The sequence below is a fragment of the Rhinatrema bivittatum genome, chromosome 15 (assembly GCF_901001135.1).
Source record: "Rhinatrema bivittatum chromosome 15, aRhiBiv1.1, whole genome shotgun sequence".
Classification (NCBI taxonomy): Eukaryota; Metazoa; Chordata; class Amphibia; order Gymnophiona; family Rhinatrematidae; genus Rhinatrema; species Rhinatrema bivittatum.
The window spans coordinates 26,149,908-26,168,973 of NC_042629.1; the positions used below are offsets into that span (position 1 = coordinate 26,149,908).

The 19,066-nt window shown below is 41.2% G+C and overlaps 1 protein-coding gene across 3 annotated transcripts in view; it reads right to left on the reverse strand.

The window, feature by feature from the left end:
• The window catches only part of NFKBIL1 (NFKB inhibitor like 1), a 24,799-nt gene extending 5,910 nt beyond the window's left edge, over window positions 1–18,889 (reverse strand). The window contains exons 1-5 of one of the 3 annotated variants that reach the window (XM_029578989.1): window positions 18,779–18,889; window positions 18,437–18,475; window positions 11,309–11,592; window positions 2,967–3,079; window positions 1,838–1,976 (exon numbers count right to left, since the gene is read on the reverse strand). In XM_029578989.1, coding sequence (XP_029434849.1) covers window positions 1,838–1,976; window positions 2,967–3,079; window positions 11,309–11,592; window positions 18,437–18,456 — 556 coding nt within the window. In that variant the 5' untranslated portion in view covers window positions 18,457–18,475; window positions 18,779–18,889. Of the gene's footprint in view, window positions 1–1,837; window positions 1,977–2,966; window positions 3,080–11,308; window positions 11,593–18,436; window positions 18,476–18,742 lie in introns of all 3 variants that reach the window. The other 2 variants (XM_029578992.1, XM_029578991.1) reach the window with 2 other exon arrangements.
• Window positions 18,890–19,066: the final 177 nt, after the last annotated feature.

Here is a 19,066-nt window from a genome sequence, read left to right on the forward strand (position 1 = left end):
CAGGGTGCTCAACAGCCTTGTTAATGGTTCTTGTCCTTGTTGAGAGCGACAACAAATGGCATCGGTGGCCAAGATGCCTGATGGCCTCAATGGTGGCCCTGCACCTGGATGGCCTCAAGGGAGGCCGCAACATTGAGGCTACGTTCCTTGATGGCAATGAAGGTGGCCATGCACATACCTTGATGGAATTGGGCATCGATGGCGGCTCCTATGGCATTGAGGAGGACCATGGCATTCGATGGCAGCCCTGGTCCCCAATACTAGATGTCGGTGCCACTACATCACCACATCAAGGCCCAAGGCGCTCGATGACACCGGTGCATCAAGATGATGCCTACGGCACAGAAGGCCCTTGTGGCATCAAGGGCAGTCATGCATCTCGACGGCGTCCAGGGTTACCATGGCGCTCAATAGCAGTCCTGGTCCCTGACTCAGTCCTGACATGAACGCATCAGATCAACAGTGCGCTGGTCACAAATGTGCATAGGCAACTGTTACTAGGCATAGTAACGAAGGTGCAACAGCAAGCTGCTTGCTCAGGCTCCTGCTCACCTTCTCTCTCGAGGAGACTGCACTACCACCACAGGCAAGCAGCAGGGGAGGCTACATCATCCAGGGCTCCTACCCATGGAGACTAGTTCCTTTGAGTGTGGGGAGAATGAGCTCTCCTCCCACAGGAATGGTGTGGTCCATGACCTCTTCACTATCTGAACCTCCATCAATGCTGATTGGTGAAACGACATGGAACTCCTACCCAGGTAGAAACTCAGGCGAGTCCCCAGGCTCAGTGGCCTACATGGATCATCCTGACTGCATTCAGTCAGTCCTGCCAGCACCTGACAAAGGTATAAAACCAGACAAAGCAAGAAGAGGACACAGATACTAAACTGCAGGTGCAGTATTTAATAAGGGATAGTAATAGACTCTGCTAGACTGCACAGTGACTAAGGCCTGCCATGCGGCTGGCAGATAGTAGAAAGAAAAGGAAAAAGAAAATAAAACGACCATAAGAGAAAGGAAAGAAAGACGGCTGCAGCTCTAGAAAAAAATCACTTCCAAAAACTGTGAGGAGAGAACAAAGCCGAATACAGTGACACATGTGGCTCCCGCGACCACATTGTTCCACAGATAAAAAGACTGATGGACTCTGCCTAGGGGATCAGTGTGATGACTACAGCTGCACATGCTCAGCAGGGCCAGGTTTGAAAGTTCTAGAATCTTGGAGATCAAAGTTCCGGAACGGGGCTCCATTTGACGTCGTCACCCATATGTGCGAGGACTACCATCCTGCTTGTCCTTGGAGAAATATTTCTCTCCCCATATTAATAATGTAAACCCTCTACACACCATCTCACCCGAAACTCACAAACGCTCTCTATAAACCATTATTAAATATTCACTTATTAGTTTTAAAATATTTATGGTCACATTGAAAATCAAGTCCTCTTTCCCCCTAGTTCCCTATAATAATCTTTCACCATGATTACACCTCAAGCAAAGTTCTTTGAACATTTTTTATGTACAATTCTTTATATATATATATATATATATATATATATATATATATATATATATATATATATATACATACATATACATACACACACATACACACACATATATAAAATATAAATATATAAATATATATTTAAAAAAAAAAAGAAAACACAGCCTCGTAATATTCAGTTTTTCTCCTGTCTGTTTAAAGTCCCACTAATCAAAGACACTCTTCATGCTGTCCCCACATCTTTCCATGCGCAATTGTTTCATTGAACAGTATTTACAGCTTTCCCATGTCAGCTTGAATTTCCTAAGCATTTCAATGCAGTTTCCTTACCGTCATACTGCCCAAAGCTCTCCTGAAACTCATCCTGGCATTCTCCATAGAGTTTCCAATGCCATTCTCTCTCCACCTCAGCGGGAGCTCTCTCTGCACCATCTGTGCCTCTGCCAGATGCTGCTGTATCACAGGAGGGCTAGGAAACAATAGCAGGACATCACCAGAGTGGACTCATCACAATCTGACCATTAATAAGCACCTGACCCCAGGGTTACCAACAGCTGTGAATAAGAAATGGCCAACTCCCCCTTACCCCTAAGTAGCCACTCTCCAAATAACCTCCCCTCTGATCCCACTACCACATCTCCTTGTCTTATCCCCTTCCCCAGGCTGAGAGGCAGCTTCAGGCACCATTACTATCAGTGCACAGCAGCAGCGTTCCCTCCCCAAGTGTGGGGACTGTAAACTAGCGAGTACTCACAGTCTCTGTGGCAGCCTCATCATCATCAAGGGCAAGTTTCCTTTTCAAAAAGAAATCCCACATAGGGGCTGGTGGGCGGACTGCGAGCAAGTGCTCACTCAAAATGTCTGTGCTCAGCGGAGAACTGCTGCTTTTGACATGCACAGGTGGCAGCGAGACAGACCTTGCTGCTTTGGCAGAGCAGGAAGGTAAGGAGGAGAGAAAGGGATGTGTCTGGAAGGCAGGAGGAGGATGAAACCCTAGGGTGCAGGAATAACAGGCTACTGATAGAGCAGCAGTTTAAACATCCTGCTGGCCACTGGCCTTCCTAGGATATTTGATGGGTCTGGGTATATTTTGCAATCAACTGGCAACACTACTGAACCCCAAAACAAAAAGACAAGCCTTTCAATAGTTCTGTTGCCCAAACTTTCCCAGCATTTACTACATGCAAACCCCACTAAGTCATGTCAGAGACCTGATCCAAAAGCAGCAGGACCAACGTTCAGCCACACACAGCTCCTATGGGTTGGATTTATTTATTTAAAAACATTTACAGCCAGTCTATAACAGTAACTATATCTGTAGTCTTTTCCTCCACTGCAATTCTTATTTCTCACTACTAAAAGGGGCTTATTAGCAGGAACAGGTGACCCAAATCTGTGCAAATCTAGCTGCATGCATTCAGCCAAACTATAAAAATAATTTATAGCTTTCACTCCGTACCTCTTTTGTTTCTAGCTGCTGTAACAGGTCGCAAGGTGTCTTTCCATCTCTATTGATAACTTCTAAGGCAGCTGGGCAGTGTTTTTTCAGAAGGACCACCAAATCCTCATATACTAGAGAGAAAACAGAGAGACTGCTAAAATGTGTGATATGCTGGTAGTGTAAAGCAGTGTTAGTGCACAGAACGGAGTCATTCCTCCCATCCAACATCACTGCCCGACCTCAAACTGAATTCTCACTGCCCATTCGTGGGCTGACAAGGTGAAATTACTTCTTACCTGATAATTTCCTTTCTTCTAGAGGGCAGTCCACAGAACTGGTTATGCACTACTATCGGCAAATGGAGAGGGAGAAATGTGACTCGCTGATGTCAACCATATATAGCCGTACACCAACATCAACCTGCCAGTATTCCTGCAAAAGCCAACTGTGGACAAGTGAACAACATATAAACTATAACTTTACCTATCTCCTTAACCCACGCTACATCACACTTATTTTCTTTGGCATCCATTTTTTTTTTTTAAACTTACATGAGACCAAGATGCAGTGGGCCCAGTGGTGGAGCCTGAACATAAATCATAGTTAGAAATGCGAAACTTGTCTTACTAGGAGCTTCAATGATCCAAAGCGCTTCATAATGATGTCCATTGTCCAATCTTCTCGATATCTGCAAGAAAACGAACAAAATGACCATGCAACGGAGGCAGTATGGGGTAGGAATGTAGACTGGCCTGCCTTCTCAAGAGGAAAGGAAATTATCAGGTAAGAAGTAATTTCACCTTCCTCTTCATTCAGGCAGGCCAGTCCACACAAGTGGGATGTACCCCCGCTAATCCCCAGAAGGGTGGGAAGCTGCCTGTGCTCCCTTCAAGACTGCCCTTGCAAAAGAATGCATCCTGCGCCCTATCATCCAATCAATGCTTGGAAAAGGCATGCAAAAAGCACCAGGACCCTCCTTGACAGATCTCTGACAGAGACAGATGCATCTTTGCCCAGGACACCGCCTGCACTCTAGTCAAAGGCGCTCTTTAATTCAACGGGCTGTTTGGCCTGTAACGCTTCTACCCGGTTTTTCCAGTCTAGATTACTGCACAGATTATACCTAGGCCTTCCAGATTCCACAATTAAGCCATTACAAATGGTTCAAAATTCAGCAGCCCGGCTGCTAACTGGTACACCTATGAAAAATCATATCACTCCTATACTATACAAATTACATTGGCTACCACTTTAAATATAGAATTAAATACAAAATATGGTCATTAATACGCACACTTATCAATACTCAAGATTCCACATGGTTGTGTACCTCTCTACGACTCTACAAACCATCTAGAAACTTACGATCCTTAAATAAGAACCTGCATGAAGTTCCTACAGTCTGGCTAGCCAGACTAAATATTACGAGAGGAAGAGTTTTCAGTGGCGGGTCCCATACTGTGGAATTCCCTCTCCAATGATTTGGGACGAATTTCCAGCAGTAAAGAATTTAAAAAGGCTTTAAAAACTCACCTTTTTAAAGAAGCTTTTGCAGCTGTGATTCAAGCCAACAATAATCTGGTAAATTAGAGACAGTTAAATCGTTAGGTTTTTCGATTCTTCGTCTTTCCTACTGTACTTGATTTTTAAAAATAATTATTCTAGTAGGGAGTTTAGTTTACAGATGTATTAGACAGCAGATTAGTAAAGGTTTAGATCATGAAATTGTATTTCTCTCTCTTTCTATTTTATTAGAAATATTCTAGTCTTAGGCTGGTTTAATTCACTATTTTCTATGATTGATTTACTATTATCTATAGTATTATTTTATAGTATATTATTTATTTTTGTTTTATTTCTTTTAAGTTTACCAATGTAAACCATTTTGATCAATTATATATTGTTAAAGACGGTATAGAAATACCTTAAATAAATACCCGTCTCCTAACTCCACCATAAAGGACAAAAGTTTAGTCTTCAAGGAATTAGTAATCTTAAAATATCAGTTAATGAATCCTTATAATTCAGGGAATACAGGACATGAAACTAAGAACATGCCATACTGGGTCAGACCAAGGGTCCATCAAGCCCAGCATCCTGTTTCCAACAGTGGCCAATCCAGGCCATAAGAACCTGGCAGGTACCCAAACTAAGTAGATCCCATGCGCCTAATGCCAGTAACAGCAGTGACTATTCCAAGAGCTTAATTGTGCATGGAGGGAAAAAGAATTTCTTTGATTGTTTTAAAATGTGCCTCTTGCTAACCTTTAGGAGTGTCCCCCCAGTTCTTCTGTTATCTGAAAGAGTAAATAACCGATTCACATTTACCTTTTCTAGACCTCATGATTTTAGAGAGAGCTCTCTCATATCCCCCCTCAGCCGTCTCTTCTCCAAGCTGAACAGCCCTAACTTCTTTAGCCTTTCCTCATAGGGGAGCTGTTCCATCCCCTTTATCATTTTGGTTGCCCTTCTCTGTACCTTCTCCATTGCAACTATATCTTTTTTGAGATGCGGCGACCAGAATTGTACACAGTATTCAAGGTGTGGTCTCACCATGGAGCGATACTGAGGGATTATGACATTTTCCGTTTTATTCACCATTCCCTTTCTAATAATTCCCAACATTCTGTTTGCTTTTTTGACTGCCGCAGCACACTGAGCCGACGATTTCAATGCGTTATCCACTATGACGCCCAGATCTCTTTCTTGGGTGATAGCTCCTAATATGGAACCTAACATTGTGTAACTATAGCATGGGTTATTTTTCCCTATATGCATCACCTTGCACTTATCCACATTAAATTTCATCTGCCATTTGGATGCCCAATCTTCCAGTCTTGCAAGGTCCTCCTGCAATGTATCACAGTTTGCTTGAGATTTAACTACTTTGAATAATTTTGTATCATCTGCAAATCTGATTACCTCAATTCTTGTATTCCTTTCCAGATCATTTATAAATATATTGAAAAGCACCTGTCCAAGTACAGATCCCTGAGGCACTCCACTGTTTATCCTTTTCCATTGAGAAAATTGACCATTTAATCCTACTCTCTGTTTCCTGTCTTTTAACCAGTTTGTAATCCATGAAAGGACATCACCTCCTATCCCATGTTTTTTTTACTTTTCTTAAAAGCCTCTCATGAGGGACTTTGTCAAATGCCTTCTGAAAATCCAAATACACTACATCTACCAGTTCACCTTCATCCACGTTTATTAACCCCTTCAAAAAAATGAAGATTTGTGAGGCAAGACTTCCCTTGGGTAAATCCATGCTATATTCCATTAAAACCATGTCTTTCTAATAAGCTCTGTGATTTTGATCTTTAGAACAGTTTCCACTATTTTTCCCACACTGAAGTCAAGCTCACCGATCTGTAGCTTCCTGGATCACCCCTGGAGCCCTTTTAAAATATTGGGGTTACATTGGCCACCCTCCAGTCTTCAGTTCAATGGATGATTTTAATGAAGGGTTACAAATTTTATCTAATAGACAAATTTCATTTTTTAGTTCCTTCAGAACCCTGGGGTGTATACCATCCAGTCCAGATAATTTGCTACTCTTTAGTTTGTCAATCTGGCCTACTACATCTTCCAGGTTCACCATTATTTTGTTCAGTTCATCTGACCCATCACCCTTGAAAACCATCTCTGGAACCAGTATCTCCCCAACATCCTCCTTAGTGAATACAAAAGCAATTATTTAGTCTTTCTGCAATGGCCTTATCATCCCTAAGAGCCCCTTTAACCTCTCGATCATCTAACAGTCCAACTGACTCCCTCGCAGGTTTCCTGCTTCGGATATATTTTAAAAAGTTTTTATTATGAGTTTTTGCCTCTATGGCCAACTTCATTTTAAATTCTCTCTTAGCCTGGCTTATCAATGTTTTACACTTAATTTGACAATGCTTATGCTTTTTCCTATTTTCTTCAGATGGATCCTTCTTCCATTTTTTTTGAAGGATATTAGCCTTTTTCACTTCACCTTTTAACCATGCCGGTAATCATTTTGCCTTCCTTCCACTTTTCTTAATGCATGGAATATTATCTGGACTGCGCTTCTAAGATTGTATTTTTAAACAATGTCCATGCCTGTTGTACACTTTTAACCTTTGCAGCTGCACCTTTCAGTTTTTTTCTATTTTCTTATTTTATCAAAGTTTCCCTTTTGAAAATTTTACATTAGAGCTGTAGATTTACATATTATCCCCCTTTCAGTTATAGTTTAAATTTGATCATGTTATGAACACTATTGCCAAATGGCCCCACCACCATTACCTCGCTCACCAAATCCTGCGTTCCACTAAGAATTAGATCTAAAATAGCTCCCTCTCTCGTCAGTTCCTGAACCAATTGCTTCATGAAGCAGTCATTTTATTCCATCCAGGAACTTTATGTTTCTAGCATGTCCTGATGTTACATTTACCCAGTCAATATCGGGGTAACTGAAATCTCCCATTATTACTGCACTGCCAAATTGGTTAGCTCCCCTGATTTCTCTTAGCATTTCATCATCTGTCTGACTATTTTGTCCAGGTGGACGGTAGTATACTCCTATCACTATACTCTTACCCAACACACATGGGATTTCTACCCATATAGATTCTACTGAGCATTTAGCCTCTTGTATGGATTTTTATCCTGTTGGACTCTATACCCTCCCAGACATAAAGCGCAACACCCACACCAAGTTGATCCTCCCCATCATTGTGTTATAATTTGTACCCTGAAATAGCACTGTCCCATTGGTTATCCTCCTTCCACCAGGTCTCAGAAATGCCAATTATGTCAATCTCATCATTTGCTGCTATACATTCTAACTCTCCCATTTTACTTCTTAGACTTCTGGCATACAGACATTTCAAAGTGCGTTTTTTTGTTTATATAAAATTACCTGCTTTCCAGTTGATAGGGATTGTTTGGAATCCTTTAGCTCAGGTGATTCTTTACTTATAGGCACATGGACTACTTTTGCTTTTAATGGATGCCCTAACTCTCCTGTTTCATTAGTATCTTTTGAAGAATCCTTCCTCCAAACCATGCAGTGCACAGTGACTGCAGCTTTCTCCTTGTTCTAGTTTAAAAGCTGCTCTATCTCCTTTTTAAAAGGTAGCGCCAGCAGCTTGGTTCCACTCTGGTTAAGGTGGAGCTCATCCTGTCGGAAAAGTCTTCCCCTTCCCCAAAAAGGTTGTCCAGCTCCTGATGAAATTGAATCCTGCTCATTCAAAGATGGGTAAGGTCATGGACTAATTTAAATAAAAATCCCAAACCACCTTTGGTTTCTAATGTATATTGTGTCCTGGGCAAACAAGAACAACTCTCACCATGAAAGAATCTAACTCCAAAACCCTTCTTGCTGCGCAAATTGCGACCAGGAATACAGTCTTCCAAGTTAGTAAACACAAGGAAAGCCGAAGCAGACAAAAAGCTGGGCCTGACAAAAAGATAACAGTGGTCGAACGTGTTTAACTAATCTGACAAACCTCACCATGGCTCAGATGCGATAAAAGGCATTTGCCTTGGACACACCCTCTATAACAAGGCAAAGCAGCCACCTGAACTTCGAGCTTAGTGAGAGCTAACCCTTATAACAGGCCTTCCTGCAGAAAGTCCAAGACCAACAGCATCTGAAAAGGGCAAAACATTCATTTCCTGCACCAATCCTCAAAAATTCTCCATACCCTACCATACTCCAAGGATGTAGAAAAAAAAATGTTTGAGCCCGTAACAGGGTGCTCATCACTGCTGAGGAATAAAAGACTCATCAGTTGAACCCTCTCAAGGGCCAAACCGTAAGACAAAACTGATCCAGACTTTCATACCGGACGGTATGAAATGTAAATGGACTGCAGACAGTCAGACGTCACTAGAAGGACCGAGCTGGGATGTCGCACAATCCTTTGCAGAAACATGCCTATCATTGGCCACAGGGAAAATACTACAGTATTTCCTCTATCAGCCAAGTCTGCAGGAGAATGTCAATTCCCCTGCTCATGAGAGTCCCCTCCTGCGACTGGAGAATCGCAGCTTGTGGGGGAAGGGGGCAAACAGCTTTCACTGCCACGCTGTCCAGATATGCTAATCTGGAAATCTGTTCCCAAAGACCATCTGCTCAACCGAGAATGGCTCCTCAGCCTTCGATCCACCTGTCTCGTCCCGACAGGCCTACCCACAGGTAGGTTGTGTGTTCACTATCTGCTGGAGACAGAGAATATCAGTATTCAGTTATATATGGGTGATGTCAGCAAGTCAGATTTCTCAGTTTCCATCTGTTGATAGGAGTGCATAACCCACTTGTGTGGACTGGCCTGCCTAAATGAAGAGGAAGAGGTCAATTAAAACCTATGGATGAGAGATTGGTAATTGCAGCAAAAGATAGTGGACTACAGACTCACAGCCAGCATAGAAAAGACTGATAAATAGACAAATGCAGATTCTGCAAAACAGAACTGGAGACAGTTTCACATCTTGTCGCTGGATGTCAGAAGGCACAACAAGGTAGTATGGTTTATTCATTGGAAGCTGTGTAAATATTATAACAGACATACCAAAGAAACATTGGATGCATAACCCTAATAAAATAAAGGAGAACAAGAAAGTCGTGATCACCTGGGACATTCTTATGCCCTCCAACAGAAAGACTGAGGCACAAAAAACAGATATTACGATGAAGGAGAACACAAGAATGGCATTACTGAAAGATGTCAGTACCCAATGACTATTCTGTAGATCATGTGGAGAAAGCAAAGATTCTTAAGTACCAAGAGATGCAATCAGAGAGCAAGAAAATGTGCCTAAGATTATACATTAACTCCATATTATGTACATAATATTACCTAATTTTCCTGCTAATATTTCCTTCATCATCAATTATTTTACTGTTCCAACTTTCAATTCGTTCTATCTGTAGTTATATTTTTTCTCACAAGCTCCCAGTTTTCCATGCCCTTGCTTTTTGTAACTGATTATATTCTTGTTTCCCCTGTTCCATGTAAACCGGCATGTTGTCCCTGACGAGTGTCGGTAAAGAAAGACTTTAAATAAAATAAATAAACTCCAGGAGGCGGCTCTCTTTGGTAGAATGCAAGTATTAAGAAGTAGAGAAACAAAATAGGAAGTTAGATGAAATTTCCTATTTCGTTTTCAAAGAGAAACAATTGAAAAGCTGACGAAATTGCATTCGTTTTCACTTTTGTTTTGAAAACAAAATTGATCTGTCCATAGGTCCAGGCCCGAAGCCGGGGCCTCACCTATGGAATAGGCTGAAACCCAAAGCAAGAGCCTCTGCTTATGCCAGAGTGCAACGCGGGGGCCTCACCTAGGCATAGGCCATGGCCCGATGCACAAACTGCAGTCCACACCCGAGTGCGACGCCAGAGTCTCGGCCAAGGTCCAGGCCTAATGCTGGGGCCTTGACAGAGACCCCAAAAATGTTAAAAAAAAAAACAAAGCAAAAACCCTTACCTGCTCTGGGGAGAGCCAACATCACGATCCAGGCTCAGGCCTGCTGCTGGGACCCAACCCAGAGGCTGGGTCCTTGGCCTAGGCTGGAGTCTGGGCACAGGCCTAACACCGTGACCCAGATGCTGGGTCCCCAGATCAGACCCGAAGGCTGGGTCCTGACACCTGAGCCCTGGCCCAGGGTTAAGGCCCAAGCCACTGAGTCCAGGCCTGGGAGTTTCTTTTCTTCATTTCTTTCTTCGCTGCTTGAAAGCTAAATGAAACTGCTTAGGTCGCACCGGAGTTCATTAACTCCGGCACATTCACCCTAGCAGACGGAGCCATTTTGATGTGCGTTGACCGGGTCTCAGCATCGGGTCTGGCCCCCAGCTGCGGCCTAGGCAAAGGTTTCAGGACCCGGTCTCCGGGACTTGGTCTTCGTGTCGGATCACAGCGCTGGGGGCCTTGCCTGGGCCTTGCCTAGGCCTATGCAAGGTTGAGGCTTCAGTTAGGGCCAAGGCGTCAGGACCATCACTGCTATCTCAGCCTGTGCCGTACTAGGCCTCAATGTCTGATCCCCTCCGGATCGGGTAAGTGGGGGTCGGGGAGGATCCTGGCCCCGACATTTTTTGGGTGGGAGGGCTAAAATGTTTATTTCATTTAATTGTTAAAAAAAAAGAAATAAAACATCTGACGAAATGAAATTTGTGGAAAATCAAACCCTTGAAAACGAAATGAAAAACGAAAAAAAAAACCCACAACTTTTCTTCATCCCACCCCTATTAAGAAGGTCATTAGCAGAAATTTGAGAGATTGAGATCATCCCCAACATGCCATGGCTTACGACAGATTCACTCCTGTCGAGGTATGCACAAAAGCCCATTTGGAGAAGCTACCCCCCCCCCCCCACACCCCTTCTTTACCTCTCTGCCCTCTCTTTGCTGCTTGCCTTGCTGCCACATGCAGGGCCGTGTTGCCTCGGTGGTCTTGCAGCAAGGGGTCAGCGCCGTGCTTAAGCAGAACGCGTACCATGGCATCATCACATAAAGCACAGGCTGCATGCAGAAGCGTGCGTCCCTTACGCAGGGAGAAGTTAACACTCAGGCCATGGTGCTTGCGCAGGTAGGACTTGAGCTTCAGAATGCTACCCTCCTCCAAGTAACGGTACAGTTTCTTCTGTTTCCGGGACATCAAGGTCTTGGAGCACCTGTTTGGCCAAGGACATACAAATAGTTAGAACATATCTCGATGCAAGCACTACTGGTGTGCGCTTCAGAGCATTTTGGCTCTCCAGTGCCACACAACCAGATGAGATATCCACAACAAATATTCATGAGATTGAATGAACTAAAAAGCCTAGGTGAACCACATACTGAAAATCAGGCCTATTTGTTCAAGGACTGGAACTCATGAACCCTCAAACAGACCGGACACCACAGCTGCTACCATTGTTATAATCATACTCTTTAAAAATGTTAAACCATCATTTATACTCACTTTGATATGTATAGCAACATTGACACAAGGCAGTTTGCACTTTGTAGACTAACTAATTTTTTGAGGATACCAGACTAACACAAATATCCCTCTGAATATCTGATGTGTGTCTTTGTATGTGTTTATTTACAGTATTTAAATAGTACAGCACCATACAAAAAATACATGAGAGAAGGGGAACTTCAGTAACAACTGCTGAGTCAGAGCCTGGAGATTTCTGACTTTAACGCGGGCAATAAGAGAGAGACACCTTGCCCCGAAAGACCCCGAGGACCATAAGACGAGGCACGCTGTGGCGTGCCAAAAACACGTGTCCCTTCTAAAAAATTTTTCTTCCCTGTTTTTTTTCAGTATGAGAAGAAAAAGGAAGAGGAAAATTATAACTACAATATCGGTATCCTCGTCATCTCCAGCTCATGGTCTAATGGATTCTCATGGGATTAGAGCCAATTCACCACTGCAGGAATTGAGTATGAAATTAGCTGGATTTCATTATCCCCAGAAACACATTCTCTACTTCCCAGGCCATAAGCTTCATCAGGTGTGTCTGTATTTGATTTAAATAAACCTGAAAATGACTCTCATGATCGGGGGAATATTAATATGGTGGAGTTTCAACAGGAGTTGGGCTGTACACCTGCTGGTGGTGTCCTACCAATGGGTGAACATGAGAATTTGGACAATGTATTGTTGACATCAACAGTTATCCATCCTGCTCCTATGATATTTAATTTAGAAAATGAAGAGCATTTATTAAATGTACAGGAGGAATCGATGGAGGTATCACTCCAAGATATTTGGAGAGTAATTAATAGAATTGATAAGGCTTTGACTAATCCTATAAAAGTTATCTATTTATACAGGAAAAGCATCTCTTAAGCTACTGGAAAATAGAGCTTCTAAAGTAGAAACTGAGTTTAAGCTGCAGTCTGGAGTGATATCTGACCTTCAACTAACTTCAGCTTCCACAATTAAGGATAATTTAATTATGCATCAAAAATATGAAGCTTTAGAGAATTACATGCGTTCTAAGAATTTGCAGTTGTTGAATTTTCCGATAAAAGAAAATTTCCTGAAAGGAATCGAGTTAAGAAATATGCAGTAGAGAATCTTCAATTTTCAAGTAAAAAGAGGTTTTTTATATCTAACTCTTATTATTTACCTCGTAAGAAAAGGGTGGTAAATGGAAAGGAGAGTTCCCTAGATGTTTAACACCTATTGTTAGCCCAAATATTACTTCTTTTTTGGAAGCTGAAGAAAGATAAACTAGAGCCACTTTTGTGGTTACTTTTGTATTAGAATCAGATAAAAAATAGGCGGAAGAACAGGCGGAAGAACAGGCGGAAGAATAGGCTTTTTAGTTCATTCAATCTCATGAATATTTGTTGTGGATATCTCATCTGGTTGTGTGGCACTGGAGAGCCAAAATGCTCTGAAGCGCACACCAGTAGTGCTTGCATCGAGATATGTTCTAACTATTTGTATGTCCTTGGCCAAACAGGTGCTCCAAGACCTTGATGTCCCGGAAACAGAAGAAACTGTACCGTTACTTGGAGGAGGGTAGCGTTCTGAAGCTCAAGTCCTACCTGCGCAAGCACCATGGCCTGAGTGTTAACTTCTCCCTGCGTAAGGGACGCACGCTTCTGCATGCAGCCTGTGCTTTATGTGATGATGCCATGGTACGCGTTCTGCTTAAGCACGGCGCTGACCCCTTGCTGCAAGACCACCGAGGCAACACGGCCCTGCATGTGGCAGCAAGGCAAGCAGCAAAGAGATTACATTTTTGTGCTCAGAAAATCCAGATATTTCCAGAGAAACCCAATTAAGAAGAAAGCAGTTCTTTTTGTTGAAATCCAGGGTATTAGATATTGGGGCTACTTATTATTTTACATTTCCCTGTAAATGTGTGATATCCTTTCAGGATAACAAATTTGTATTTTTGGACCCTGCAGATCTTGAGAGGTTCCTTAATGATAAGTCCTGTGTGAAGAAGGGTGATCCGGCACAGTACATTTTTTCTTTTTAAATTTCCTAAATTGTTTCCTTTTCGTTCCCCCTAGATGTGGACTTTAGTATGAAAATTGTGTTTTCTTGTTAAGTTGCCTATGTATGATAATACTATCCCTGTCTTATCATTCCAACGTGTAATGATTTGAAAAGCAATAAAGTGTAAATTTAAAAAATAAATAAATAAGAGAAAAAACCCAGCAGTACAGATGTAAATGCTTAATGAAAAATGTTACAAAATAAAAACAAAAGGGATTAGGCACATTGTTAGACCAATGTGAATAGATGAGTTTAGTTTCTTTCTGAAGATAGGCAGGGAAGGGGCTTCTTGGATATCAGGTGGGAGAGTGGTCCAATATTTCATTAATAAGAGATTCTACCGACTGAACCCATACCTTATCTATCTGGACATGTAAAGAAACAACAGAAAGACGCGCGACAAGTAAGATTTAAAGATGATGATTTGAAGGATATATCTAATAAGGGTCGACGTTCCGATTTTTTAGACCAACGACCTCGGGGTCAAAAAAATTCAAGGGAATCTCGTTTTCAGAAAGGAAAGACCAGCAATGTGGGGTACAATTTGCGCAAATGAGTAGTGATAACCAGTCCCCTATTGAGGGGTCTGATAATTATAACTCAGTATTTAATTTATCCTCTAAAACACTTACAACAGATATGATTCGAGTCCTTAACAAGGGCTTTTCTTTTGTCCCTTCTTGCAAACATGATGCAATGGAAACACGCATGGAATTAAAAAAAATTCTTTAGGCGTTTACATTTGCGAGAATTTTTCTCAAATGAACAAGATGATACAAGTTGTAAAGAGAGGCTATTTAAACCATCAAATTGGATTCCTCCCACCCTACTAGTCCGCTATTACAAGCATTTCAATTGTTGGTATGGCAGGATTTAGAGACCATGGAACAGACTAAGGAATTTGTTCCTTATAATTTGACTAAGGAAGAATGGGGGGCAGTACAACACTTGAGAAAAGATGACTCTATGTAGTGACAGCGGCAGATAAGGGAGGAGGGGTGGTTGTAATGAATCGAGAGGACTATAATCAGGAAGTTCTGAAACAACTTGGTGATCGACAATTTTATGTCCAGATAGATGAGGGATGGGTTCAGTCGGTAGAATCTCGTATTAATGAAATATTGGAGTTAGCTATAAGAAACAATATCATCTCTCAAAAAGAATGTTGTTATCTGTATGTGGCTTATCCCAAACGAGCATATTTTTACATTCTGCCGAAAATCCATAAAACTTTAGTTAAACCTCCTGGCAGACCAATTGTAGCAGGTATTGGGACTAGTTTAGAACCCTTAGCCAAAATGATTGATTCTTATCTTCAATCATATGTTGTGAAAATTACTTCATACATTAAAGACTCTACTGACTTTATAAATAAATTATCTGAATTACCTAGACCGTCTAAAGACTGGATATTGGTAACGGCAGACATTACCTCGTTATCCACGAACATTCCCCAAATGGAAGCCTTTCAGGTCATTAAGAGTCTACTTATGAAATTGGATGTTTCTGCTAGAAGATTACAATTTTTGTTACAGTTGACAGAAATTGTGTTGACGTGTAATACCTTTAGTTTTGACACTAATACGTATTTACAGATCAAAGGAATTCTGATGGGGTCTCCAATAGCCGCAAGTACAGCATGTCTATATGTATCTTTTTTTGAAGAAAAATTGGTTTATCAAAGTGGTTTTCCCATGTGATCACGTGGAAACGTTTCATCGATGACGTATTTTGTGTGTGGCAGGGGTCTAGTGAAAGTCTTCAAATTTTTCTGAAAGAATTAAATATGTATGATTCCAATTTGAAGTTTACATACACGTGGGATTTTAAAATGGTAAATTTCCTTGATATGGTTATATGTATAAAAAATGATAAAATTAGTGACTATTGTACACCGTACAAGTACGGACAGGAATACTACACTTCATTTTAAGAGTTTCCACCCTAAACAATTGTGGGAAAATATACCAATTGGTCAATTTTTAAGATACAGAAGATTATGTACATCCCTTATGGAATATAAAATTCAATCTCAACAATTAAAAGATCGGTTCATTTCTCGTGGATATAAACCTGCTATTGTGAAAAAAGCTTATAAGAGAGTGCTCTATGCAAATAGAGATAATCTTCTTATAAAAAATCCGCGCTTTCAAGAGCTGTTTGTACTATTCCATATTCATCCAGAGTGTCTGATATTAAACAGAGTTTTCTAGGTCATTGGCAGATGTTATCATCTATTTCTGTATTTGCTGAAAAAACGATCTTTGCTATAAAGAAACGCCAGAATTTGGGAGATTATCTTAAGAATCGTGAATTGAAGGTTGTAGATGATAGGGAACATGGTCAAGATTGTTGTGGAACATGCTCTGTGTGTAAACACGTATTGATAATGAAAGAATTTCATCATTCTTGTTTAAAATTTCCATACAGATTACTGGGGCATTTTTCTTGTGACTCGAGTGGGGTTATTTACGTGATTATGTGTCAGTGTAATCTTATATACAATGATCAAACAAGGAGAAAGGTTAGATTACGAATAATAGAACACAGAACTCGCATTAATGCAAAGAAAATGAGTGCCCCTTTAGTAGAGCACTGGATACAAAAGTCTCATACATTAGATGAGGTTAAATTCTTTGTAGTGAAAGAACTTAATTTAGTAAAAGGAGGAGATTTATCGGCATCTTTGCGTCGGTTAGAACAGCGCTTTATTTTTCGATGGGGGACGGTGGCCCCGAAGGGACTGAATGGACCCATTGAATGGGATGCGTTTCTACAAGTGAGTTGAAGAAGGTTCAGGTGGTAACAATTAAAGTTTTCTGAATGTGGGGTTTGGGATAATGAACAGGATATATAACATTGGAGGACACAGGGATACGTCATTACGTTTCTTTGACACGTGAGAGCCGGTGTTCCTGGGTAAGCGTTGAACTCTTTGGAAGGTATGAGGTTGGCGGCGTCTTTTTGAAATGTTTCACTGTATTAACTTAAATGCTTATCTCGGTATTATTATTATGACTTACTCTTGATACATTTGGAATTTTTTAAAGGCTGTATTTAAAAATGGATACAAAGACATTGCAATTTGCACAACGTTTGAAATTATACTGAGAGAATTAAAACAGGTAATAGTTAACATGTATCGGGTGTCTTGTAGTCTATAGTGTGGATATAATTTTGCGTTTTGAAAACTTAATTATACACAATTTTTATTGTTTGATTGATGTAGGTGATATTCCGTAGTTATTAAGAACATGTCCCTGATGAAGCCCAAGCGTGGGTGAAACAAGGATCCGTTGTTGGACTGTGTATATGTGGATGGAGTGGTGAAGGGCTAGTTCCCTTGACACAAGTTAATTAGAGAATCTGTGGACTATTGCAAACAGCGGCGTGTGGGTGCAGAAAATTAGCACGCACACAGGTTATATAAACATCTGGACTTCACAAAAAGGAAAACAAGTGGAGAAGTTGAAAATATTGGAAACTTTATGAAGAAAAGGGTTTCTGTATTATAAACATTTGAGTTGCATTATTCTTGTACTTGAATTTGTACTGTAAGTATTATATTGTGTCATGAGTTCTCTGTTTTTAATGTGTGAATGTTTGAGTGATTGATATTTACAAATTTTAATGGTGTATATGTTTACAGGTCTGGCATAGTAATAAAAATTATTGTACAATATTGTATTGTAATTTCAAGAGAATTCTCTGAGTGTACGAGTGGATCTGGTTCCTTAGAGGCAGGTGGGTTAGGAAGCTTCAACAGGGTGAAGTAAAGTCAGCAGCTTCTGGTTCAGGACCAAGACGAAGGAAGAGTTCAGTGATACCATGACAACTTCAGCAGGTTCGGGGGTCTAGGCAGGGTGGACTATGGAGGCAGGCTGCTCTGTTTTCTAACAAGTAGTACCAATCAGGCAGCAAGCAGATTCATATAACTTTATTGAAATGACAGTTTTACATGTATTGCCAAAGTAATATACAGAATGATTAAAATAAAATGAGAAAAGCAAGAAATAAAATTAAAAAATTATAACAGCAGAGTAAAGCTACGGATTACAGAAATTACAAGGACCAATGTCAGATTTTTGTAGGCAAGTAAAATTATGAGTTTTGAGAGAAGTCTTTTGTGGCCTAACACCCCTCATGCTCTCTTTACTGGAGGGTCTGTAGTCCAGTCTCACAGCTCCTATTGTCTTGGGAGTGGCGTGGAGGAGATTGAGGGACTTTTTCATAAAATAGTGACCTTTAAATTCCAGTATTTAATACTCAATTTGTGAAACCCATATTTCTCTGAAAAATAAAAGCCAAAAACCAGACCACCTCATAATGATGGGTGCATTCAGCATGGGGAGGCTTCTGCTATTTAGATTTAAACTTGTCACAGCTTTCATTTCCATCATATTTTTGCTATGAAAAACCTCCTACCTTGAATTAGTTATGTTTGGGGGTGTTGCTTGCTAGAAAACGTCAGCAATAACAGCATAAGAACAAAGTGTAAAGAATCTTACCTTCCAGGTTTGAGTTTCATTTACATCCGTTATACTTGTCTTGTAAGAAAAGGAAATAAATGTTTAGGCAAATAATGAGTAAAGAGCTTTCCCACTAAACAACCCCGCCATGCCTTTTCCTCTTCCGAGCTCCGCAACGGTCGCCTTCTGCCGCGTTGCTCCTCCTGCAGCCTCTGATTGGATGCTGCCCGAGGAGTCATCACCCTGCGACTGCTGGCAAATCCGCCTGCAGCAAAGAGGATTGCGAACCCTCGGTCGCCCACCTGCCCAGCCCAAAGTTAACCCAACCCGTATAAAAAAAACAACCTTTCCACGCACAACGCTGAGGGAAGTGGAACTAACCCAATCTGGTAACACTGGAGCTTAGAGAGCACGCGTCTGAACCTTTCACCTTATTAGGGATTCATTTCCACTTTGGACTCACTTCCTTTCCTGCGCCCACCAAGTTCCAGAAATGGGCGGGAAGGTTCAGCGGGGGCGTGGCTATGGGCGGGGATGCTGAGATCCCTTTTCTGCAGGCAGGGGCATTGGCATTTCCACGGTCTGGTACTTTGTTTTCATCTGCTCCTTTTCTGCATCTTTGATCTCTTTCCTACATTATCTTTTCTTTTCTCTCTCCCCTTCCTGCAC